This window comes from Stegodyphus dumicola, chromosome 12 (assembly GCF_044657685.1).
Source record: "Stegodyphus dumicola isolate Sdum_Otavi_A_Nest chromosome 12, ASM4465768v1".
Classification (NCBI taxonomy): Eukaryota; Metazoa; Arthropoda; class Arachnida; order Araneae; family Eresidae; genus Stegodyphus; species Stegodyphus dumicola.
In genome coordinates this window covers 80,889,711-80,917,572 of record NC_140779.1, presented here as the reverse complement: position 1 = coordinate 80,917,572, position 27,862 = coordinate 80,889,711, and the positions used below count along the sequence as shown (strand labels likewise).

At 31.3% G+C, this 27,862-nt stretch overlaps 1 protein-coding gene across 2 annotated transcripts; it reads right to left on the bottom strand.

The window, feature by feature from the left end:
• Nucleotides 1-247: 247 nt before the first annotated feature.
• LOC118193391 (U5 small nuclear ribonucleoprotein 40 kDa protein) lies at nucleotides 248-27,862 on the bottom strand. Of its 2 annotated transcripts, none has more exons than XM_035364469.2 (9): nucleotides 27,679-27,862; nucleotides 23,826-23,955; nucleotides 23,561-23,654; nucleotides 13,628-13,793; nucleotides 12,785-12,907; nucleotides 10,472-10,592; nucleotides 9,721-9,803; nucleotides 9,450-9,615; nucleotides 248-388 (listed from the first exon to the last, which is right to left on the bottom strand). In XM_035364469.2, the coding sequence occupies exons 1-9, from the start codon at nucleotides 27,772-27,774 to the stop codon at nucleotides 339-341; spliced, it is 1,029 nt and encodes a 342-aa protein (XP_035220360.1). In that variant the 5' UTR covers nucleotides 27,775-27,862; the 3' UTR covers nucleotides 248-338. The 2 variants fall into 2 exon arrangements, with proteins under 2 accessions (XP_035220360.1, XP_085662760.1); XM_085806634.1 differs by lacking the exon at nucleotides 27,679-27,862 and adding an exon at nucleotides 27,232-27,344.

Genomic DNA, 27,862 nt, shown 5'->3' with positions numbered 1-27,862 from the left:
AACCAACTGACTATAAAGCTTGTATTTTGTGACTTCAACTAATTATTCTGGTTAGCCCAATACTTAATAGTAATATTTGTTTATAAAAGAGCAGATGAGGCATTAGAATATGCAAAATCTTCAGCAATCTATAATGCATTAAAAATTGTTTCCATTGCAATATATGATTACTGAATTTAGAAAATTATATTGTAATATAGATTGCAGTATTATTAAAACTTATTAAAGAAGAACATTCAGAGAGCAATAACCACTCAAATACATAATTTATTTGAAACATAAGTTACATTTAAAAAACTATTTACACCGTATTTTTCAAATTAAGTATTTAATTTCCTTCATTCAATTTCTCCCAAGTAAATTTGCTTGTCGCTTGAACATGACATAACTAGAAGGAAAGGGAAAAAAAAATGTGAACTGTGGTCAGCTTTATATATATATATATACACACACACACACCTATGTGCAAAATTAGCAAAATCTGAAAATTATGTTTATTATGAAAAGTATTGAGCCAAAGGTATTAATTATGCCTCCGAAGAATAATAAAAATAGAGTCAAATATGTAAGTGTCCAGATGCCTCCCGAGCTGTGATTGTGCTTGGGGATCTAACCGCACAAGGGTTTTAGCCGATTTGTGAGCTCATACTCCTTCACAGTGTTTTTTGCAAGAATCGGGTACATTTAAAAGGCATCGGGTGAATGTCCATGAATGTATGAATGATGGAATGAGCTAAAGAATTGTCCACAGATTACAGGCAGACTAATCACAAGCGAAAGTGGCTACACAGCTCAATGTAAGGCCCAGTGTCATCTGAAATTTGAGAAAACAGTTACAGAATACTGGATCCATAAGAAAAAGACAAGGTCAGCCAAGATCCACAATAACGAATAAGGATTGTTATTTGACATTTTCAAGACTGCTACAGCTCTTACGTGAGCTGCATTCTGCTAAGTTTCACAGTCTACATTTGCAGGGCATGCCAGAAGCTCCACTGTTTGTGTTCCACTCACTGCAGCACACAAAGCATCGTGCAAACTGCACCTTGGACCAGACTTCAGTGCAGCACCATGTATTTACAGATTCGGCATGGACACTGATTCTTGTATATGGAGAGAACTTGGAACACAGTACCATTCCTACCTCATCAAGGCAAAAGGATCATTACAATGGTAGAGGTGTAATGGTTTGGGCAGGCAATATGTTGGATCGCCGCACATCTTTGCAAGTATTTGACAAATCTGCTACGAGGATCTGATTGCCTATCTTATGTACCTTGACTGCTGTGAGGGCACAGTTGGTCCTGGATTCCTGCACTATGAGCTTTACTGAGAATCATGCATACATAAAATGGCTTTTGGATTGTATATATGTCTCACTGTTATTAATGTATATTCCTACCAAATTTCATTAAAATCTGTTCATCAGTATTTTCAGAAATTTGATATAGTGAGCATTCTCCTAATTTTGCACACAAATGTATATATAAACACAGAGACATTTATATTTGATTTAAAAGTTGTATAATTTTTTACACCAATAAATACATTTACAGATTTCCACCACTAGGCAAAAGAAAGAGAATATTTTTAGGAAATGCTTTAAAGTAAACCAGAAAACAACTGCTATTAATTTAAGCATTCAAGATTCAAAAAGTAATCTACCTGGATTATACCAAATTATAGCACTCAGGCATGATAGTTTAAATCCAAAAAAGTAGCAAAACTGCTGATATTGGTGCTTCATCTCTGCTTGGCAGTACCATTCCTACCTCATCAAAGCAAAAGGATCATTACAGTGCTAGAGGTGTAATGGTTTTAGGCAGGCATTATGTTGGATCGCTGCACATCTTTGCAAGTATTTGACAAATCTGCTACGAGGATCTGATTGCCTTTCTTATGTACCTTGACTGCTGTGAGGGCACAGTTGGTCCTGGATTTCTGCACTATGAGCTTTACTGAGAATCGTGCATACGTAAAATGGCTTTTGGATTGTATATATGTCTCACTGTTATTAATGTATATTCATACCAAATTTCATTAAAATTTGTTCATCAGTTTTTTCAGAAATTTGATATAATGAGCATTCTCCTAATTTTGCACACAAATGTATATATAAACACAGAGACATTTATATTTGATTTAAAAGTTGTATAATTTTTTACACCAATAAATACATTTACAGATTTCCACCACTAGGCAAAAGAAAGAGAATATTTTTAGGAAATGCTTTAAAGTAAACCAGAAAACAACTGCTATTTATTTAAGCATTCAAGATTCAAAAATATACCTGGATTATACCAAATTATAGCACTCAGGCATGATAGTTTAAATCCAAAAAAGTAGCAAAACTGCTGATATTGGTGCTTCATTTGTTGTGCTTTGAAAAAAGTTGAGATTTATCTTTTTGCTGTTGCTAGTGTGGAGGTCTTGAAATAACAGTATACTATATTTATTCATGTATTCTCCCTTTTCCCTTCTTGAAATAAGAGAAGGATATGTGAGTAAATAACATATATATTATATATAAATAACCCATGAGAAAATTACACCACATATATCATTTCTGAATGGATCATAGCATATTAAAAACATATCTGAATGGATATACCATTGTTAGACTCTGTATTTCAAAAAAGTTGGTTAAAATTATTATTTTTCATATTTTTTTACTTGCACAATACACATGTTTATGGATACATTTTGCATTGTTACATAAACCATATGTTGAAAATGATAGGGGGAAATTTGCAAGAACAATTCAACCGCCTCATCCACAACCATAATAGTGCAAACACGCATGCGCCATTCGGACCAAATTATTCTCAAAATAGGGTGAAAGGATGACAGACATTCTTTCCCTCTAGCATATAAATTCTCTCTTTCCAGAGAAGAGAAGACTTACATGCAACCTTTCATCTTGCAGCAAGTAACAAGGCCCCTTTTAGACGAGTCTTTGTATTCTGGCAGAATGCCAGCCAGGGTTGCATTTGAGGTGGTCAAACTATAAATACAATAATTTAATCCTTCATGTGGCGAAATTCCTAAACTTACTCAAAAAGTTATGAGTAAATGCTAATTTTTTTACTGTAATTCGAAAATGACTGTCTCATTTTGTTCCTTGACTTCTTTTCTTCCAATATATACTACTTTATTTATCTGGACACATTTCAAAATGTATGTCTGCATGCTTAAAACTATCATGACAAATATTATTGAACATATGTATACAGATTGGCTGCTTGAAGGGCTAACTGTTACATTTACACATGTTTCTATCACACAATTCTTTGCATACACTCAAAAAAACTGGAAAACTATCTTTAATCTTTGCAGCTTTTTCTAGCCCTTGTGGTGTAACAGTAGTACACTCGGCATGCTTTTCAGAGGTCCATGTTCTAGTCCAGCAAGAGTTTTGCTCATTTTTCACTCCTTTCACTTAAAAAAAAAAAAAAAAAATGCCTCTGCAGTGATGCCCGAACTAAAAGGTGGTGGATAATAATTCATCACCACCAGGATTTCGATTGGGTCCCCTATTCCTTATTGCCCTTTAAAAGAGGGAGTATACTAAGGTATTTTCTCCCTCCTTCTGGCATGTCTTCATGGTCTAACCATAGCACACTCAGCACATGTTCAAGAGGACCAGGTTCGAGTCCAGTGAGGTCATTGCTCATTTTTCACTTCCGCTTCAAAAACAAACAAAAACAAACAAACAAAATAAAAAAAAAAAAAAAAAAACCCTAATGTCTCTACAGTGACACCCAAACTAAAAGGTGGTGGACAATAATTCATCACCATCAGGATTTGGAGATTGTGTCCCTTTATTCCTAGTTACCCTTTAATAGTGGGAGGTACCTTTAAGGTATTTTCTCCCTTATTCCAGAATGCCTTCGTGGTGTAACTGTAGCACACTCGGTGTATATTCGAGTGGTCCAGGTTTGAGTGCCAGAGAGGGCATTGCACATTTTTCAGCAGCCTGATACTGACAATCCTAATGACTCTACAAGCAGTCATCTCAAACAGCAAATGCTGAACTTTGCAAAAGGAAGAAAGCTCTTTATCAGTTAACAGAAACTTGTAGTCTAGTCAATTACTTAGCAGACGTTTTCAAGCTCATAACCATGTCAACAACTGCTGCAGAAAAAAGGCTGAATCTCCTAATTTACTAAAATACCTTATGCTTACATATTTGGGGGGGGGGGGGTCCAACCCAGGTAACCAATCTTCACAGTATGTCCCAAGTTGGAAGTAAATTTCCTTCTAAGAACCACCAGGATTCTTCTTAGTTTTTGTGAACAACCTCCTGAATTTTTCTGCAGTCATCTTAAATCATTCAAGGAGAGCACTTTGTATATGAGCATAATTCTGAATTTTTTTCCTAATTCCCTAACAGCCAGCTTAGATACCTCTGATGAAAATAAAGTTTCAAGGAAAAGAGTTTCTCATAAGCTTTCTTTGACCTTCAAAAGTTTCATTTATCTCATGAACAGAACTAAAAATATATTGACATCATCTTCTTCAGGCTTAAAACTTCGCAAAATCTTCTGGCAGACAAGTTTAAGTACAAGGCTTTGGACAGGAATAGGCTCTTGCTCCTTTTGAATTTGCAGAGTCAAGCGTAACTAGTTCATATTCCTGCTTTTTCTGTTCTTCTACCTCCTTATCTCATCTGTGCTCATCTTCAATAACGACTTCACATAATGGTCTCATGATAATTTTTCACATAGTATTCATTTCTCTTAAATTCATTCAAGTTAACTATTAACTCTTTTAACTAAAACATTTTTACTTTACTGTTCAAGTTTTGAGGCTAGCATTATCAGGTCTGCATTTCTGGCTTTCCCAAGAAATGACATATTGTAATGCTTTATGAAATTGTCTCAGCTAACTCGTACTTTTCTATTGGGCACCATATGTAACAGATATATAAAACAAGAACATTTATTTAACCATTGTCATATAACAATCCATCACAATCCAATATCCAAATACCAAACTGGCTCCTTAAATTTTAAGGAAAAAAAAAACATCATTTCACTGCTGCTACTAAATCACAAAAACAGTAAAAGCACACTTCTTTTGTGACTTGTTACATTTAAACTAAAAATTTCATTTTATATATGGAAGTAATCTTCCGGTTGCTTTTTAAGTTTACAGTTTCTCTGATATTGAAAAGAAATCATATCATATAATAATCATAATAATATATGTTTATCGTCGACCAGCCGGTATAGTGGTTAGTGTCATCGACTGTCGTGCCGAAGGACCCAGGTTCGAATCCCAGAGAAGGCATTGATGTTTGTAAATGTATAGTGTCGGTGCAGCATAGCGGCACTCTAAATATGCGGTGAGCCAAAAGTCCTCTCTTGTGGTTTGGTGGAAGGAGAGAGGGGTGGGAAACTCTCGGACCTGTCCTCCCCCCACGTGCTCTCCTTCAAAATTGGGGGCGGAACTGAGCTAAATTGCACTGTCGCCTGAATGGTGCTCAAGGCTGTTGCCAACGGCAGATGTACTCTAGCACTTCTTACCACAAAGAATTTTGTGGGCTTGGGCTGACTACATCAGACAAGTGAGCATAAGCAACAACAACATATATCTTTATCAGTTTTCCTTAGGTTTGCTTTGTTTTTATAAACAAAAAAAAGCCCAAACTGCAAAGAAATTTTAAAATGGAATAAACTGAAGATCTTATAGTAAAAATCTGATCTTATTTGAACTTTCCAAGTCTATAAAAATGATTATGTTCTACACTTAAAATTCCTTTCATACAAGTTTCAGTTATCACTTGCAGAATTAAATAATTAAAACAAAATAAAAATATAATAAAAAATAATTACCATATATTCCTGCATATAATGCACACCTATAATTCTAAATTACATTTTTTAGTTTTCAGGTATATTCACTGTATAATAAGCACCCTTTCCTTTACAAACAAACTACAATGCTCTTATCTTTTGAAGTCATTCATTCAAAGAATTTTCACAGGCTTTTGAACAATGGCATACAGAGAAAGTGATATGGGAAACAACATGTGTGTGGGGGAAATGATTGAGGGATAAATAATTCTGCAAAGAGGGTGCATTGTATTCAATGAAGCTGTGCACAAGAATATTATTCTAGTGTTTCAAGAAAAGGGAGACATTATTTGAAGTAATAATGCACTTAAGATTGGAATGAATTAGCAATTGGATATTTTCTCTTTCTGTACACTTAAAACTGTTTATTTTAAGAGACCATCGAAGGCAAGAATTGAAAAGGAGGCAAAATGCAACATGCCAGACTAGAAATACTGTGAAAGTAGATAATAAAAGCATGGAATGAAATTAAACCCGATATAATTCAAAAGTTATTAAAAAATGTAGTATATCTAGCAATCTAGATGGAACGGAAGATGATTATTTATGTATGAATCAGAGTAACAGTATTGGTGAAGATGGAAACAGAATATTATGATGTGCCTGAAAATATAATGGAAGACAAATATACAGTCAAAAGTCGTTAATTCGGACACCCATAATTCGGAATGATCTATAATCCGGACCTCAAAACTAAAAACTTTCTGCGCATGCGCCGTGTTGACACATGCGCATAGGCATTTGCGCGTGCGCGTAAGACCTTTTACGACTGCGCATATGAGTGCGCGCAAGTGCAGAATACGTTTTCGCGTGCGCGTTTTATGTATAATGGACGTATAAGCTAAAATTATCTAATTATCTATTTCAGTTAATGTTGATGATTGCGTTGTTCCTTAATTTTCGAATTGGATCCGGCTTATTATTTTTTGCAGACTGTAAGAGCAATTTTATAAAAGTAAGCTTAAACTTTCGATTATATCAAATAGAATTTCCGATGTATATTTGTTAATATGTAAAGGATCTAAAGCGAAAGTATGTTTTGAAATCCGAAATCTGTTTATCAATTTCACGCTGCTCGGCGGGGGGAACGCCGCGACGTAATGAATTGGAAGTTGATCTGTCAACACTATCCTTATCTTCAGCGCAGATGTTTTTATTTTATTTGGCTTATTTACTTAATTTCAATTACAATACGCTTAATTATTACACTTAATACACTTAATTTCTTTACCAAATGTAGTATTTCATCTCGATATGCTCCGTTTTTGATATGATTTAAAACAAGTTCCTCGTCATTATAATTCGCTTCCGATAGCGAAGAAAAGTGACAGAGATTATTGAAAACGAAAAAATTTCGATTGACAAATTAGTCGGTGTTCTCGACACAGCAATTATAGGACTTGAACAGCGGAACTCTGTAACTGAACAAGAAATTATGTCTGTTTAATAGAATTAAAGAGAATGTATTATCACATAAAAAACGAATCAACTTAAACAACTTACATTGAAAGAAATGTTTAATAAAGTAAACAAATAAATATTAAGCTTTTTCTTTTTGCAAATTTTGATACCCTTTAGATCATAATTGTTCTTTATTTCATAAATTACGGTTTCAAATTTTTAATTTTAGAATTTCAGCATGCCATCTTACGAGATTTAAACTGATGATCTATAATCCGGAAAAATCGATAATCCGGAATCGCCGAAGTCCCGGCGAGTCCGGATTAACGACTTTTGACTGTATAAACTTTTTATGTTATCAGGTAAGGAAATTTTTTAAGTCCATAAGGAATATCATTTCTTTTAAACAAACAGCCTTTAGGTATATGGAGAAATATAACTTTTATATACTAATTTTTTCCTTATTTTTAAATCTATTTTGTTTATAATGTATAACACACACCCGTAAAGTTCGATCTTGTATTTTGTATTAAAAGCATGCACTAAATGTTGGAATATATGCTAATTAAAACTAATGAAAAATAAACACTGTATTCTCTCATGTACAAACTGCACTTTTTTTTTTTTTTTTAACAAAACAGAATATCAAAATTGAGAATGCAGCTTATACACATGAATGATCAGAAATAGGTACACACATATAAAATTTGTGGATGGAATGCAGTGAGATACTGGTAGTGCAGGTAACTTAACTCTAGAGGTACTGATTGTGACAATAAATAATAAGTGCTAAATACTCAAACACGTTCCTTTTGACTGGTAATAAAAATTCTGTCTCAGTGTGTTGAAGCTACTGTTTTATTTCAGCTGCTTTCACACCTCCAACTTTCTTAGCTTATTCCTGAGAATTTTTTTTTTTTTTTTTTTTTTTTTTTAAATAAGAGGTAAAAATTAAAGATGTGGCTTTAACAAGCATGTTGCATATACAGTCAAAAGTCGTTAATTCGGACACTCATAATCCGGAATGATCTATAATCCAGACCTCAAAGCTACAAACTTTCTGCGCATGCGTCACTTTGACGCATGCGCGTAAGACCTTTACGGCTGCGAATACACTTGTGCGCATGCGCAAAATACGTTTACGAATGCGCATTTAATGTATAACGGACGGTATAAGCTAAGCTAAAATTATCTAATTCAGTTAATGTTGCAGATTGCATTGTTCCTTGATCTTCGAATTGGATCCAGTTTATTATTTTTTGCAGACTGTTAGAGCAATTTTATAAAAGTAAGCTTGAACTTGCGATTATGTCAAATAGAATTTACGATATATATTTACTGATATGTAAAGGATCTAAAAGCGAAAGTATGTTTCGAAGTCCATTAAACAAAAAGTGGAATTGCTGCAAAAAATGGATAAAGGCATATCCTTCGTTTCTCTAACCATTCCAAAATCTGTTTATCAATTTCATGCTGCGGCGCGCAATGAATTGGAAGAGATCTGTCAGCACTATCCTTATCTTCAGGGCAGACGTTTTTATTTTATTTGGCTTATAATTCCTTATTAAATGTAGTATTTCATCTCGATGCACTCCGTCTTTGATATGATTTAAGTCGCGGTCATTATAATTCGCTTTCGATAGTGGAGAAAGTGACACAGAGGTTATTGAAAACGAAAAAATTTCGATTGACAAAATTAGTCGGTATTCTCGACACAGCAATTATAGGACTTGAACAGCGGAACTTTGTAACTAAAGAAGAAATTATGTCTGTTTATAGAATTAAAGAGAATGTATTATCACATAAAACGAAGCAACTTAAACAACTTACATTGAAAGAAATGTTTAATAAAGTAAACAAATAAATATTAAGCTTTTTTTGTGTAAATTTTGATACCCCTTAGATCATAATTATTCTTTATTTCATAAATTATAGTTTCATATTTTTAATTTTATAATTTCTGCATGCCATCTTACCAGATTTAAACTGATGATCTATAATCCGGAAAAATCGATAATCCGGAATCGCCGAAGTCTCGACGAGTCCGGATTAATGACTTTTGACTGTATACAAGAATACAGTTAATGTTTTTCTCCATACTTTGTCTTTTAATTCCAGCTTAATTTTTATACTTCCGGTATTTTAATCAAACATTTTTACTTTTAAAATTAATAACTAAGAAAAACTTACTTATAGGCTCCTTAGGGTGGAAATTTACTTCATTTACAGATCCATTATGACCTGGGAGTTTGTACAGGATTCTTCTGGAAGCAGTATCCCAAACATAAACAAATCGATCGGCTGAACCAGCTGTGATTTTGCTACCATCAGGGGACCAACTACATTTCAGAAGATTCTATCCATATAAATATTTGGATTCATTAATATAATCTCAAATATATGTTGCACAAATTTTAACATTTTCAGTATTTCACACAACTAGAGATTTTAAAATACATACCTTTTCAAAATTATGTTGATGACCAGTAAAAACCTTCACACACCTTTCTTGTGGTGCAAATGGTCTGATGTCCCAAATTCTTACTAAAACATAAAAATTTGCCTTTATAACCGTTATCAGTAAGATAATTAAAGTTATTAAAATATTAAGACTGAAATGACTATAGAACAAATTATAGATCAAATTTACAAAATATGCTTTGTTACAGGAAAAAAGCAATACAATATAAAAATAATAAATGATTATACTTTTTATATGTGGAAAATAACCTATTGTCAAATTCTGAAATGAATGTAATTACCATATGCTTAACATTTCCACTTTTTATAAGTGGGATGATATTCTAAGGCATGTGTTGAAGTAAATTCCTATCATTAGGGTATTTATGGAAGTAAGAAGGAAAATAATTGCCAGCAGTTCAATAATTCCCATACTGTGAAACTTAACAGAATTTTCATCCTTTTAATAATTACTAAATCTTAAGACTAAGGTTTTGACAGTATATGCTATAAAATTGTTAAACCAAGCTGCAACATTATACAGATTTCAAATAAATAAAAATATCACTTTTATCATTCTGAAAGCACTAATATTTTAAAGACTGTAGGATCAAAGATCTGTAATGAAACACAAATAATTTATCATAACGGTACAACTTTGATTTAAATAAAAAATAATAAAAAATATGTTAATACATTTAAATCTAATATTATTCTAATAAGATGTAGCATTGAAAAGCATAGTTTCTTACATAAATTATCTGCAGCATTTGAAAGGATATATGAACCATCAGGGCTTAAAGATAATCCTGTAATAGTTTCAGCATGACCAATCATTTTGTAAAGAACACCTGTCTTTCGCATATCCCACACCTAAAAAGTAAAAACTTATTTTAAAGACATTTGCTACTATACAGTGATGAGATTTAAGTAATTTATGAAATGGTTTGCTGCACTAGTGATCATCTCAAGTACAGAAAACAATATTTATTTATATGTTAATGGGCAAAGCTTTACAGAATTTCTCACACTAATGTATTACATGTATTGAAAATTTACAGAATAATTACAATAAACAATACAAATTAAAAGATTAATGAAAATAAAATAACATGCAGGAAAAAACAACTGGTACTTATGAAAAATCCAGTTAATCACAAAACTTGGCAAAAGTTCACCAAATCTCACGGCTGTCAATCATTTCAGTGGCATAAAATATGCAACTGCACTCAAAATAGAAATAAATGTCTTTTCCTTTGTGAAGATAATGCCACATGAAACCAGCCATATAAGAATCTAAGTGGTGTTGTGCTGTCCCATGACAGGTGTTCTTTTATACCATCATCTGGCCAAATCCCACAATCGCTCAGTGTTTTGTGTATGTGCTCTGGTGTTTGGATCTACAAAGTTATAACTATAATTAACTTTAAAATGTTAAAAATTAGCAGCTCTAATTTTATTGCTTTTATAAGCATTCTACGACTCCAAGTACACTGCAGAACCTTCTTCAATGCTATTTTTATCGTTTGCATAAATAAGCATTATCACCTTCCTATTTGGAGCTTTGACCATAAAACACTTGTTTGTTTCCTTGTAAATGCCTTCAAACAATCATTGTTCGGGGTTATTTTCCCTGCACGGTTTTTACATTTTGAAAAAAGGCTCTCATCAGTTTAGGCAATAAGGTGGATCTCTCGAATTTCATTCCCTCCCCCCCCCTGAAGTTAAAGGACTTTGTGTATAGAAACTTCTCTTAAATAATTGTTTCAATCAATAACAGTCTTGCCACTGAACTTTTAAATTCTTCTTTTCACCATTCAATACTAGTTAATTCCTTATGCCACCTGTAAATGAATCTTAGTGAAGTCAAAAATGAAATGGTTGAATCATTGAACCATGTTTCTTTCCAAATGGATATTCAGTTCTGACAAGTCTTAATATTACAACTCTATTGAATCTGTGTCTTTAAATAGAGTGACATATCATGGCCATTAACACATTTTTTGGATGATGGTAAGATTCCATACTTTTGAATGTATTCTACTGCTTCTTGTTCTGTAGCTGGTAAATCCAAAATTTTAAACATTTACAACATAGAGCTATAAAAAATTTAAAACAGTAACAGCTTTACTGCAAGAGCTAGAAAGAAAATCAGCATTAAGATCATCACATTGAATTATGTATGGTAAGTTTTATCATTATTGGCTAAAACTGAATCACATGTGCCAGGTTTTTATCATTACTGACTAAAAACCACCTCTTGGTGCCACTGTCTTCATTTGACGAAAATGGCTGAGTGAATTTTTCGTAAGTACCGAATAATTATACAATCACTACATTCTTGCTTCTAATCCACTAATCAGGAAAATTAATCAATAAGTGAATGCTCAAAGTATGATTATATTATTGCATTGTTGCCCAAAAGTAAATAATTACGCACTGGTGCTGCAATGCTCCCAATTCCCTATTGTTTGTTTTGATACCTAATTTGGCAACAGCAGGAAAGCTTGGAAATTTCAGTTTGAATTGGGTATGTGATCTTGTAGAAGAAAATGCTGGATGCTTGCTTTAGACAATTATGTTCAACATTTTGATAATTTTCATTAGATTTGTATATTGTGTGGTCTATAGTGATGTGTACTGATTTATCTGAATATATGTGTATCTGCATAATTAAAAAAAAGTTTATGTCCAGTATGTCTTCTGAAATCTTTCTGAATTATAATTTGAAAAGTATACTGAACAAAAATTATTTAGATAATGTTTTCAAAACCTAGCAAATTAAATTTGCAATACCTGCAGCTTCCATATAGTATCTCTTTCATTCTGCTGCAATCCACACTAAGCTACTACAAATTTGATAGTTTTATGCAAGCACAGACTCCTTTAATAACTTCATAAACCAGCATCATAATTATAATTTTAACAACTGGTTTGACAAATTTAAATTATCTTAAAATGCGATTCTATTGAAGTAACATAATTCCACCACATATGATATGTGTCTTTAAAGTAAACATAAATTTTTAAATTACTTTGCTTTTGAGAGGAGAAAATTATTAAACCTTTATGATATTATCAATGCCTCCTGAAATAATTTGTTCAGCAGTATCATTAAATGTTACAGCTGTGACTTGATAAGTATCCTGGAAGGAATGTACTGCTCCTCGTTTCCGGGCATCCCAAACCTATAGACAATAAAATCTCATCATTAAATAATAAACATAAATAAGTTTTATGATAAACATGACATATTTCATTAAATATCTCAATATTTTAAATAAAAATATGCCCACTGAATTGCACAAATGTTATTAAAAAAAGGAAGCTTTTGCTATTCTAACACAAGTATTCTTTCTATAAAAATTAAAATTACAGCTACACAAATTTGGGGAAGGTAAGAATTGATCTCTTTCTTAAAATATCATTAAGTCTGCTTTACAGATTTAAAAATGATGGAAAATGAACAAAAATCAAGATTTAATTGCAAATTTTATGTATTATTTAATAAAGAAACTGTAAGCTTTTAATTAAAAACCATTCATTAAATGCTTATCTTACAAATCTGTGAAAAAGTTTAATTGTGAAAACTTAGTTACAAAGTGAAATTGAATTCCACCACTGAAATATAATTTTATAAAGCTGATCATTGACAAGATACGCAATACAAATTTTTGTTTAATGTTATACTGCCAAATTAAAGAATACATTTTGGTTTTTAAAGTTATTCTATGAAATTAAAATGCAATATTATTTTCATGTTAAAATTAGGCAGAAATTTATAGCATTGTTTCACCATAAAAATTAAAATTTGCCAATTAATTCTTCTATTCAAAATGTAATTCTATTTATATATTTACTATTATCTAAATAAATAAGGCCAAAAGAGTATTAAAATCAAAAACTACCTTTATAGTACAGTCATCACTAGCACTACATATTAATTGAGGCCCTCTGCGAGCAGGACAACAACTATTAACATATGAAGTATGACTTTTCAGTTTCTTAATACGAACACCAACTTCTGTGTCCCATATACTTAGCGTTTTGTCTGTAGATGCAGAAAATAAATACCTGCAACAGGAAAAAATGTATATATAATTAACAAATAATTCTAAGAAAAGTCATGAAATGAAGAAAACTGTAGAATGAGCAATGAACAATAATCTACTTAGTAATTTTTTCAGTTGGTAAAATAAAAAAACTCATACGATAAAAAGACAAAGAAATATGCATAACTGTTTCTTTTCCTTTTTAAGTTTCCCCCATCTTTATATATTATTATCAATTTTGTATGTAAGTAATTTTAGTAATAAATGCGAATCATAGTATATTTAACATTCACGTAAATGGCTTGGTGAGAAATTATCAAGAAGTCCCCAAACTAGGCAACATTTTGGTCAAATCCCTGTACAACTATAATTAGTCTGATCTCTATATGTAACTGTGCCTTCCAAGAATTTAGAGAACTCGAACATACTGGAGATTTCCCAGCAACCAGGGAAAAACTATATAAGACTGAAGAGTGTATCAGGTCTCAGTTTTTAACCGAGTTTGGAGCACTGAGAGATCTCTGTGAGAGCTTCGCTTTTTAGATGTGCTTTGCATTGTGTTTAATGTTCTTAGTAGTTTGAAGTGGTAGCTACTGATGTGCTCTGTCATACTAAGAGCTGTATAAGTACTTTTGGGAAAAGTTCCAGAATTGTAACATTTTTTCTTGGGGAAAGAATAAAATTTATCCAGCTATCATTGGTTCTGTATATAATCAATTCCTTACAACTATGTGTGTATCTAACAATATATATTTTTTACACTAAACTATGGTTAAGGAGAATGAAGATATAAAATTAGCAAAACAACAATGTTGTATTTGACATAGATTTTAGTCAAACTCTATCAATTTTGAGGGCAAACAAGTACTTCTCTTCATAAGGAGCAAAACAATCAGCAATGAAGGAAAAGCCATGGTCATATTTACACCCAATAGCAAGTAAAGTGAATGAGAAGGAAATGTCAATAAGTTTGTCAGTTACAAAATTGCATAAATTAACCAGAAGTTCAAATTTCATTTTTCACTATCAATGAAATCCATGGTTCGATTCTTAAATTTTCACTTTAATTCTTGGGGAATTTATACTATATCTTATCAGTATGATTTGAGATATATTGGACAAACTAAAAGAGCATTAAAGTTTTGCAGCAAGGAACACTAATCTTGTTTTTGACAAGTCAAAATTAAGAAGTCATAGTTGGAAATTTAATCATAATTTTAACTTTGGACCTGCAAAAATTATCCAAAAGCTTCTTCAGTGGATTTTATAATGTAATATTTTTTAATTCTATTAACTTAATTTTTCAGTTTTCGTTACCATTTCTACCAAAATTTGGTCCTACTTTCTGGCTTGCTTTACTCCTTTTGGGTATGAATATAATCATGACTTTTCCATCACTGTAAATTTCTTTGCTCTTGATAAAGAGAAACCTGTATTTGTTCGCCTTTCGATTGAGACTTAACTAAAATCTACACTCAACTCAAGGTTTTTGTTTTGCTAACTTTATAAGATGTATTATTAAGATATGCTTTCTTCAGCACCTTTTAGATCAGAAATTACACTAGTTTAACTCCTGAAAGACAGCGATGATGGTACTTATTGGTTTTAGAAGCAATCAAAGCACCAATGGGAAAATCATTAAGCAACATATGAAAGAGGAATAGAAAATTCAGGACTTTTAAACAATGAATTTTTACAGAAATGTGTAAACAAAAAAAAAGGGGGGGAGGGAGACTTACTTTTACTTCAGAAAACATATTTTCCTAGTTTTTTTTTTTTTTTTTTTTTTTTTTTTTTTTAATTATTTATTTTATTTTTAAGGTGGCCTAAAATCAGCAATAGCAGCTTATTGCTATCAGGAATGTGACTTTTAAAGCACTGAACCAGATACCAATGTGAAGGCATTTCTTTTTTTGACAATTTTTCACACTTCATCTCTAAATGGCCTTTGTAGTGATATATTACTCCATTCTATGCACATCTTCTCAAATTTGAGTAAAAGGTAAAATAGGAACAGTTTCATTTTCGGTTGATTACAAATTGACAACTGCCATAATTTTGACTAATAGTAATAAAACTATTTCACAGTTCTTATTACTTAGTTTTGGGTATCAATTGGTGATAAATGATGTCTATCTTGACAATTAATCAGTAGTCACCCATAAAAATACAAGTAATACAAATACAACTAAAAAGTACCAATGTAAGGAATAAGAAGATAAAATTTGAGTTCTGAAGATAGTGCCAAAAATTTTCCAAATTTGTGTAAGGGACTGACATTATATGCATTCATTTTTTTAATACCACTTCTTTGGTTAAATCTTTTCTTTCACAAATTAGATTATGCTATACTTTTTGTTAGCAAAATAAGAGTTTTTTAACATAAGAAATCCATTTTATTTTAAAAACTTGACACCTTTTTTTTTTCTTCAACACAGTACTATGTTAGCAAGTTTTATAATACTTAGAATCAAATAGTCAATGATTATATGTATTACGAGAATCATGACAAATGAAAATTATAAATGAGAAGGATCATTATTACAAAGAAGAAAAGAATCAAAATCAGATTACTCCCTCCTGTACATGAAGAGTAGTGATTCAATTAATTGTCTATTCACAATGAGTACTGATATGATAATGAATATGTGTAATGCTTTGATATTATCTTGTGTAAAGAACGCTCCTGAACTCTACTAGAAAGACCTATGATGCTCTTGACTAGAGAGAACGTCGTTAGCAAACTCCTCACACTACGAGTACTATAATTCATTTTAACACCTTATTTAAAGAACTGTGAATGGCAACGACTTAACTGAGAATTACGCATGCGTAAAGAGATGAGATTTCTGTGAGACGCCTGTGAGAGAAGAGTTTTGGGAAGCTCCGCCAGCAAGCTGAGGTGTGGAGACTTTGTTTGTCGAGTGATGACGAGTACCATCTTCGTTAACGTCTCTGATCGTGTCACCAGCTCGGATATCTACTAAAGTTTTCTAAATGTATTAATGTTGTATCTGTGATATGTTGTGTTATTAAAAAGTGATGCATCACCACTATCAGTGTTGATTCTGTTCCCACTGAAGCATCCACGACGTCACAGACAAAAAGAAAATAAAAAAAAATTGGAGGTTCCACCGAGATTTGTGTGACAAGAGACCAGGTATGTGTTCTCCACAATATTCATTTCCAGGCCTGAAGTGTATAATGTAGTTATTTATTACTTATTCGGGAAATCAATTCCCAAAGCAGAAGTAGCACATCAGTGCATAAGAGTTTTAAACACTCACTGTGTTTGGTTTATAGTATATCTAACAAGATATTTTCCTTTTGTGGTATATTCGGGAAAACATTTTCCCATTAACACGTAGCACATCAGTGCATTTTATAGCACATCAGTGCATAAGAGTTTTTAAAACAATCAAAGTGTTGCATTTATATATCTAACGAGATATTTTTCTTTAGTATGATAATGGGGAAAATCCATTCCCGTAAATAAACAGCACATCAGTGTATTTATGTTTAACATTTCGTTATAAATTGGTGTGATAGAATCTGAACTGTTTATTTTGTGTATATGTGAAAGCACATCAGTGCAATATTGCAATTTTCATTTCTAAGTCATTAGAAGAAAATTTATGTTAAATTCTTGTGAAAGAAATAAGTTGTTGAAGATATTAAAAACTTCTTACTTTGGTTTTCTCATGAAAGCACACCAGTGTTGTATTTTAATATGATGTGTTTTTTCGGATAAGTAGAATGTTAAATTTTTATCATTTCATGGTATAAAAATTAAAACTTTGTGCAGTAAAGAAATGTTCTAATAGTGTTCTGATTTAAACCTGCGCCTATCGAATTTACGTAGTATTTGCATTGGCCATGTGGTTGCTAACGGAAGTATCTGAAACGATAGTTAATTAAAGGTGTTTATATTTATTGGCGCCACTCTGGTTTTTTTTCTGTCTGGCTGTACTAAATGAAAAGAATTTATTATTTTTTTATAAGAAGTATTCAGTAAGGTTGTTTATTCGTTTTATGTTTGAAGGGAAATAAATCCACAGTGATTAATGCTTTTATTAACCTTTTATTTTTATTTGCCTAATTTTGTAAGTAAGAAGAAAGTGTTTTTTATATCTCTGATATATTTTTATGTGTATTACTTGTGAATAACTATTTGTGTTCTTATTTGTTTTGAGCAATTACTTTTGTGAAAATGGCATTTTTGGGAAAAGCTAAGAAAAGGGATCTATTCCTTGTCGCTTCAGAACTTGGGGAAATAGCTTTAGAAGATATGAAAGTAATAGATTTAAAACATTTAATAACGAATAGTAAAAATTATGAGGAAGAATTTGTTAAAAATTTGTTAGAAAGTATTATGACTGATAGGATAGAAAAGGAAAACTTAGAGAAGCAAACATGAGCGAAAGAATTACAGTTAGAATAGGAAGCTAGGGAGAGGGAATTTCAGATACTACAGCAAAATAAAGAAATTGAAAGGCAACAGTTAGAACTAGAATGCCTTAAAGCAAAACAGAACACTGAATCTGCTAAACCTGGAGGTGAAGCGGTATTTAATCAGAATTTTCAGAAACTTATGCCCAAGTTTAATTTAAAAACTGATGATATCAGTTTATTCTTAGAACTTTTTGAGAGGCAGGCTAAAGTTCTAAAATTGCCCACGGATCAATGGGTGTCATATCTCATTGGTGTCCTTCCGGTTGAGGTAAATAATATAATTGCTAGGGAACCTGAAGAACAGGCTAGAGATTACCAACATATTAAGGAATTACTACTTAAAAGATTTAAATTAAGTGCGGAGAAGTTTCGGCAACTTCTTGTTAAGACTCAGAAAAATCTGGATTCTATGTGGTACGATTTTTATCACGAAATTAAGACATTTTTAGATGGGTGGCTTAAGGGATTAAAAATCGAAACATTTGAGCAACTCAAGGATTTAATGTTGGTAGATCAGATTAAAAGGCACACGCCTAATGAGTTTAAGGAACATTTTATAGATGAATGGGCCACGATCACTTCACCAAAACAGTTGGTGGGTAAAATAGAGGAATTTGAAGATGCGAAAAAGACGATAGTTGGGAAAACGAAATTGGGTGAAATGAAAACGAAAATATCTGGTAGACAAATGGGTGTTTTTCAGTCCACTGGTAACGTTTTCAAAAATAGAAAAAACCCTCAAGGTACACAATTTAAAAAAGATGATGATGCACGCAATGTTGGGAAAAAGTCAGACTCGAATTTTGATAGGAGAAAAAGACTCCAGTGCTATGAATGTGGATCTTTTGACCATTTACGTCCTCAGTGCCCTAATTTAAAAACTCAAAAGGCAGATTTGTATCGGATAAGCGGGAGATCAGAGAAGAATCTGTTAGATCCCTATACATTAAATGGAACAGTAAATGGTTTTGAAGTACCTATTCTAAGAGATACAGGAGCAACGGTAGATATTATTTGTCAGAAATATGTAGACAGAGATAGAATGAAGGGGAAACATGTGTGGGTTCGACATTTGTTGGATGATCATATGACTTGTTTACCTGTTGCTGAAGTAGATATTGAATGCGATTTGGGTACAGTAACCACCAAAGCAGCTGTTATAGAAGACCACTTAGACCAAGGACGATATATATTAGGCAACCAGACAGCGGCTCTTCTCAGAGGAACTGAGAAAAATTATTCGTCGTATGTCGGTAATGTTAATGCGGTCGTTAGTCGATCTCAAGCACGACAATTAAAGGAAGCGGAAAATTTAAGTGAGACGAATCAAAATTCTGAGCAGAATGAGTTAGAATTGGAAGAGGAGGACGATGCTCATGAGAGGTCTGAAAACAGAGAGATATTACCTCCTGTCGACCTTTGTGTCCCCACAAGTCCTGCGATTCAAATAGACTCAAGTACTTTTATTGATGAACAACAAAAATGTAAAGCGGAAGTGAAACAAGTTATGGGATTAAAAATGGGGTTTTAGTAAAAAAGAAGGTTTGTTTGTCGAGTGATGACGAGTACCATCTTTGTTAACGTCTCTGATCGTGTCACCAGCTCGGATATCTACTAAAGTTTTCTAAATGTATTAATGTTGTATCTGTGATATGTTGTGTTATTAAAAAGTGATGCATCACCACTATCAGTGTTGATTCTGTTCCCACTGAAGCATCCACGACGTCACAGACAAAACGTCACACTTGTCCTACTTTCAGGTATAAAATGCAAATTCAAGAAGCATTATTTTTAAAGCATTATCAGTGATCCATCCTTTTATTTAATTAAAATAACACACACAAGGATTTTAAACATAAGCTTCCATCTCATTTGGATCAAAAATACTCAAATGAATACATTCTGAGATAACGCAGTCCTCTTTCCCTAGGTCCATTTCTCAAGGGAATTTTCAGACTGATGGATTTTAAGCATCCAAAAGGCACTACAATATGCTTTATATAGGATTCATCATCATGCATAAAACATCATTGCAGATTAGCCTCTGCCAGCACTATACTGTCCAGGGCTGTGGAATGAGACTAAAACAAAAAGTTTAAAATAATAATAATAATAAATAAATAAATTCATAAGTAATAAAATAATAACAGTTATCTTATTACACACAATGCATCAAAGAAATTTCTCTTCAGAAATATTTTATTATCAGTGGATTTGATAAATATCAATAATTTAGCACCTTTATTAAAAAATATTTATGTGAAAAGCAAAATAAAGTTTTGAATTAGCAATTGCTAAAATTATAAGTTACACTAAATACATATGAAACCTTCAAATAATACTTGAACAGCCAAAATTGACTTATACATTCAAAAGACTAAAACTGAAGTGGAATCTATCAAAAGAATAAGCTATTTATTATGGAAAAGACTCCATAATAAATAGCTTATTCTTTTGATCAAGCACAAGCTATCTGTCTAAGAAAGATGCATCCCTGGGGGGGGGCATTCTAAGGAAAATTGACTCATATTCATATTACACATGGAAAAAATATATAGTCAACCCATTCAGTCACAAGGAAACCAAATCCATAACAGGAAACGCATGTTTTATCCACTATGTCACTATACACTGTAACCTCCGATACATCAGTGATTAAAAAGTATCATATATTATCAGATTATCATTTAAGCAAACAAAATATCAAACAGTTATAAAGTAAACAACGTATTTAAATGCATTAAAATTATAAAGTATTGGAAGTCTAATTGTGTTTAAGTAAACTGTATTAATGTTTCATATCTTTTAACTAAACATTTGTATAGCAAGTATGAATAAAAGTGGTATGAAAATTCTACTTGAAGAGCTAAATAAAACTTTTAAAATCTAAAACAAAAAATGAAAACATAACTTTATATAATTACTTCTTACGGCACATTAAATTCTTGTGAAAATAATTTCCAAATTAAAATTAATAAATTTCCACATTTGAAATTTACAGAAAATGTATTTCAAGATCTAAAATCTCAGGTGTCAACAACAAAATTTATAGTTAATAAGAGTACAAAAACTGTAGAAGTTTAAAAGCAAACAGGAAAGTGTAATGCCATGCAAACGGATGTTATTAATCATGGAATATATTTTCCATTGCTTGTTTGTTATGAAGAAGGACAAACATTATGCTGAAGGGATGAGTTAAATCAGTGGCATTACTTGATACTGTGTTTCAATACAAGATACTATGAGACACACAAACAGCTTTAGCAAATATTGGCAACATTTGTATATATTGGTTTTTCATTCAGTGCTGAAGCAAGATATGTATTTTATAAATTATCACTTTAATGACTATCATTAAACAAATAATCTGCCAATAGTTTAAATTGAGAAAGACTGCAGTACCCAGAACTTTTCACTTTTAACATAACCAAATTTTAAAAAATGCTATCTTTTTCATCATAGTAGAATGAATTTTAAATAAATGCATGATTTTCCATCAGACAGTTCTTTATTTGGTTGGATAACTAATAAATACATGTAACTGATATAGCATATAAAAAAGTCTTTGTGTACTTGACACCATATGAATTCGCTTACATACGAATGAATAAGCGCTGTCATGCAATTGTGCAGTGTTTTTTTGCTGAAGTCTCTGAGCATCTTAAACAATTTAAGTATGCATACCAGTATAACCAGTTTTATGATTTTTAAAATATTCCATTGATTACTGTTCAGAAGAAGGCAAAACCCAAATTTTAATAATTTTTCAAAATGTAAGAGAAAAACAGAGGAATAGCAGTTAACTTTATCTTTTCTTACAAAAATCACACTAACTTATAGAAGATCGGGAATCCATACAACCAAAGCAAAGCTATTTTGAATGTATTGTAATTGACAATATTATTAATATTTCTTCATAAAAAAAGAACTCGAAAAAATTAATAGCAGAAACTGTGCTTTATTTATTTACTCGGCCTTTTCTTAGTCTACATTTAAGACCTTTCGTTCATACAAAACTCTAAAATCCAAACATCAGGTTCCAAGCTGTATGGATTGTCTTAATTGAATTTAAATAAGATAAAATAAATTTTTAAATTCAATTAAATGGTTTTTTTAGTGTATATAATGCATACAGCTACTAATTTTCAATAGGAAAAACTGGAAAGTTTTTGTGTTATGCAATAACATGATTTCAAACAGGCAAATCTGATTTAAAGACAAATGCACTGTATTTATTTGTTTGCTTTATGAAACATTTCTTTCAAAGTACGTTCTTTAAGTTGCTTCACTTTTTGTGTTAATACTTTCTCTTTAATTCTATAAATAAGACATAATTTCTTGTTCAGTTATAATGTTCTATTATTCTTCTATATTGCTGTCTAGAAAATACCAACTAAATTGCCAAATGAAATATTTTTGTTCCAACAACCTCTCTTTTCCTTTCTTAACTATCAATAGCGATATTTTCTGGACTTAGAACCATACTACAAATTTTACCGTCCATTAGTTGAGTAATAATTAGAGCACTTCCATCACCATAAAAAACTTGGTATACTTATGAAGTTAAGCCTGCATTATTTTAGTTTAGTTATTTATTATACTTATTTCCCACACATGGTTAAGACTTCTCTCAGTCCAGAATAAATAAATTCCCACATATACTTAAGGCATATTCAGGCCAGGACTACAAATTTTGCAGTCTCTGTAGGGTCTGGATTTTGGACTGTATTTAAAATGAAAACTAAATATTAAATTATGATATTGGATTCATTTCTTTCTCATTTCATTTATTTATTTTTTGTTTTATGCTGATGAAAATCAAAGCATTCATGAAAACATTTGAATTATCAAAATGCTTTCAAACATGATGAAAATAAAATTAATTGTTAATGTGCATATAACCATCTGGATAAAATTAATAATTAATAACAATTGTAAATTTAAAACATCAAACTAAATAAAAATATTTACTTTGTGAATATTATTTAAGTCTTCATTAAACACTATAAATCTGTGTATTATTTTAAAACACTTCAGATCATATAACAATTAATCTGAAAATAATTTTCAAAACTCAGAACTTGCATGATTAAAATTTCATTAAGAGATTACAGCAACAATATTTGCTGTCAAAATTTCCTTTACCTTGCAAAATTTAATTATGAACATTTCATCTCGATTTAGAGTTGAAAAATATGATCTAAATTTTAAAAAATTAAAAACTTGTAAAAAATTACGAAAAACTGGAAATTTTTCTGGAGGGCTCTCTCTCTCTCTCTATATATATATATAAGCAACATGTACTATAAAATTTAGACTTTTTCCTAGTGGTCTTACCCTCCATCAGTTGAAAATTTTAAATCCAAGACTGCCCCAGTATGGCCAGTTAGTACAGCAAAATTATCACATTCTCCATAGACATTCCAGAAAACTGAAATAAACAATCAAAATTAAAATAATGCCAACTTATGGTTTCTAAAATCGAACTTCTGAAACCCAAACTGAATTTTCTACGGCACCTTCATTGTATTAATTCAACCTCACATAAATGACAGATAACTTTCATTTATTTTTCTTATAGACATTAATTAAGTATACTTACATATGTCACGATCATACCCAGCAGATGCTAAAATTGTGCCATCAGGATGAAAAGTACCACAAAATATTTCTCCTTGATGTCCTGTTAAAAGCATAATAGGAGCCAACAGACTAGATGTTCGTGGTGGTCCCTGCATAAATCAAGAAATTAATCTAATATATTTTTAAACATAAGCATGAAATTACATTATCTTAAAACTTGCATATTGTTAAGATCTAATAAAATATAAATGCCTCAAAATACTGCCTATTTCTTGTGATTTTCCCTTTCTGAATTACTGCAAATTTTTCTTCATGTTCTCTTATTTTTAATGGAATTTTTCCATGTAGAATTGTAATTATATTAATTAATTTTAACTGCAAGTTAAAATTTATATGATTAGTTATAATTTTATATGATTGATTATAACTAAATTTTTATCTCATCCAAAATCTATAAAATATTATATAATTTGAGTATATGCGTGCCATGTTAGCTCTTCTTCCTTTGGACATACCTCTTATTTTAACTACAACTTGGACAAATTTACGAGGCAGCAATACACAGAATAATCCGTGTTTATTATTTCAGAACACATATCTAAATATTGGATATACAGCAATTTTAAATTAGCCCCTAACAGATAAGTACAGCATCATTCATGATATATATAAGCCACGAATACAAACTGATGAATTCAGATTTAGATAAATATGCCTATTTTGTATTTTCTCAAAAGGATTATTTTATGACTCCAACAAATTTTCACAAAACTGTCAAAAAATAATAAATACAAAGAGATCAACCTCATTCGACCTCCGGTAAAATAATTTTCAGAGAAGTACTTTCTTTTTTGATGTTTACATTATCTGAAATAACATAAATATTTGTGCTATTGAATATATTTTTAATATAACATTATGAAAAATAATAAGATTTAATAAAATTTGAATTTGATTGAAAAAAGAATAAGATGTGAATGAGATTTAGTATTTGGAGGAACAAAAAATCTGTGCATAATTGATACATTCTGGCCTTAAAGTGCCATAAATAAAATTATATGCTTCACAAATACGTCTTAAATATATGATGAGCTATTCATGAGCAAAATGATTTATAACTCTATCATAAAATAAAACATGCACATTTTTTAAGACAATGACTAGTATCTCAAGATACTTATTTATTACCTTTGGTAAATGACATGAAAGTCATGATGAGGTGTGAAAACCAAAAATTATATCACCCCTACACTACTTATGCTTATGATGCACCAGAAATCAGCTGGCATTTATCTTATTTATCATACAGTAGCAAATTCATCAGTTTATTAAAAAGAAAAAAGTGGCAAAGTCATTATTTCTTGAAAATACGCATATTACATATAACAATGCGGGTTTTCATCCACAAAGAACCCATTGGCGCTGTTGCAGTTTTACTTGCCATGTTCACCAACGGTTGATCGATGCCGAGGATGATCCGCTTACAGTTATCAAATATTAAAACACATGGAAGTAAGCCGCATAAACGTGGTATTTAGTGCATATAATCAAAATAATTAAAGAATAAGTAACATAAATTCAAGTTAGCAGAAAAAACAATATGTTAATCATATAGAACTGAAAATTCAAAATTAACCGGTTAAAACGTGAAGCGAATTTGTACTGAATTCAAGTTAGCACAAAAAACAATATATAAAGCCTAACAGAAGTAAAATAATCATGCAATAATGACCTTTTTTCTTGGCAGAGTTATCTATTTAATGGGAAAAAATATTGATGTTTACATTTACTGGGTTCTTTGCAGAAGTGCATCCGACAACGCTCAATTTTTTAACACGTAAGAGTTATCAACGATGAAATTTCAAGCCAAGTGATTTTTTTTTAAATACTGTTAAAAAATTAGACGAGAGTAAGAAGAATTGGATTTTTGTCAATTTTCTTTTACTTTTTAAGTGAAAATAGGTCGATGTGTACATGGATAAAGTCGAGTGAGTGCGCAATGCCATTTTTGTGCAATTCTAGGATGCTTTTTTAAGTGAAAATAGGCCGATGTGTACATGGTTACCAAGTATGTGCAATTCTTAAAAACGCGGCAAGTAGTGGGTGATTCTGCACTTTCCCCAATTTTGGGTGTTTATAAGGGTCTGTCAGTACAAATGACGCTATCAAAACACAAATTGGTTGATCTTTACATTATGGTAACTTGGCGATTTTTTGGCGAAAATTTGGCAAACAACTCTCTTACAGCAACCCTCTATTTTTTTTCCCCCGCCGCCATTTTGTCTTCCCGAAGTAAAGACATGTTTCATTTCTTTTTATCTACTGAACACTTCTTCCAACAATCTACTAGCCGAATTACACTTATGCTAGAAATTTTATCAAACAAAACTGCTTAATCATGACAAATATTCACTGCAAAATTGGGAAAAAGTGCACAATACCATACTCCTTACGCATTTTTCAAAATAACACATACACATAAACCATGTACACGCCGACTTATTTTTACTTAAAAAAACATCCCAGAATTCCACAAAAATGGCATTGCGCACACTCTTCACTATATCCATGTACACTGCTTTTTTCTCAATAATTAGAAAAATTTTTACGAAAATACATGACAATTTTCTCAATCTTTAAACCCGGTAAAAAGAACATATATGAAATTACCTGATCGCGAAAAAGTATTTACCCTTTACAAATATGAACATTTCCACATATAAAATAAATAAAATATCCAAAAACTTTTACCTCTAAATCATCTATTACATTATAAACGACACCAACGAATTCATACAGCAAACTTTACAAATACTTAGTGTCAAATATTTAAATTATTTCCATGCACGTTTACTTCAACTTAAACGTATACCAAATTCCTACAAACATAAAATTCACAAAATAACTATCATTTAATTAAAATATCACTAAACCATGTACACGCCGACTTATTTTTACTTAAAAAAACATCCCAAAATTGCACAAAAATGGCATTGCGCACACTCTTCACTATATCCATGTACACTGCTTTTTTCTCATAAATTAGAAAAATTTCACGAAAATACATGACAATTTTCTCAATCTTTAAACCCGGTAAAAAGAACAAATATGAAATTACCTGATCGCGAAAAAGTAATGAACATTTCCACATATAAAATAAATAAAATATCCAAAAACTTTTACCTCTAAATCATCTATTACATTATACACGTCACCAACGAATTCATACCGGAACCATTACAAATACTTATTGTCAGATATTTAAATTATTTCCATGCACGTTTACTTCAACTAAAACGTATACCAAATTCCTACAAACATAAAATTCACAAAATAACTATCATTTAATTAAAATATAATTAAATTCAAAAACACTACTTAAAATATAAATGAGCAATGAGCACATACATTAAATTAATACATACATAAATACCCATTCCGAATTCACTTTAGTTACGGCCATGGGATCCAAAAATTCACGATCACTGTTTCACACAACACAGAATAAAGCCACATACAAAATTTCCAGATTTTTTCCCGATTTCCCCCCCTTTTCCGATTAAAGAACCGTAATTCGTCCATTAATATCACATGACATATCCCATGATCTCTCATTTTCCTCACACAAAATAATGCGTAATCGGAACTGAGTACTGCTCACATTATTCTCAAAGTGCCATGTAGTAACCTTTATCGCCTCCAAAATGTCGCCAAACTACCAGTTACCATATTGTAAAGATCAACCCACAAATTAGTTCAACACATTTTTTGATACACACGAAATAAAATATACCACTTGATGACAGCTTTTGAGGCTATAATTCATACCATACTACGAAAGAAATAATATTTCGGAATACCTATTTAATTACCTGAATTTCCTGAGCACTAGGAACTACATCCGTCCTAGGCTTTTTGAAAGGCACTAAAACTCCATCAGTAGCACTTCTTTTTTCGGCAATCGGCATTTTTTACGATACAGTAATAAGACAAGCTCAGGAACAAAATCTAAATACAAACAAACTTTCAGCTACAGACAGACAGACAAAAATGTGT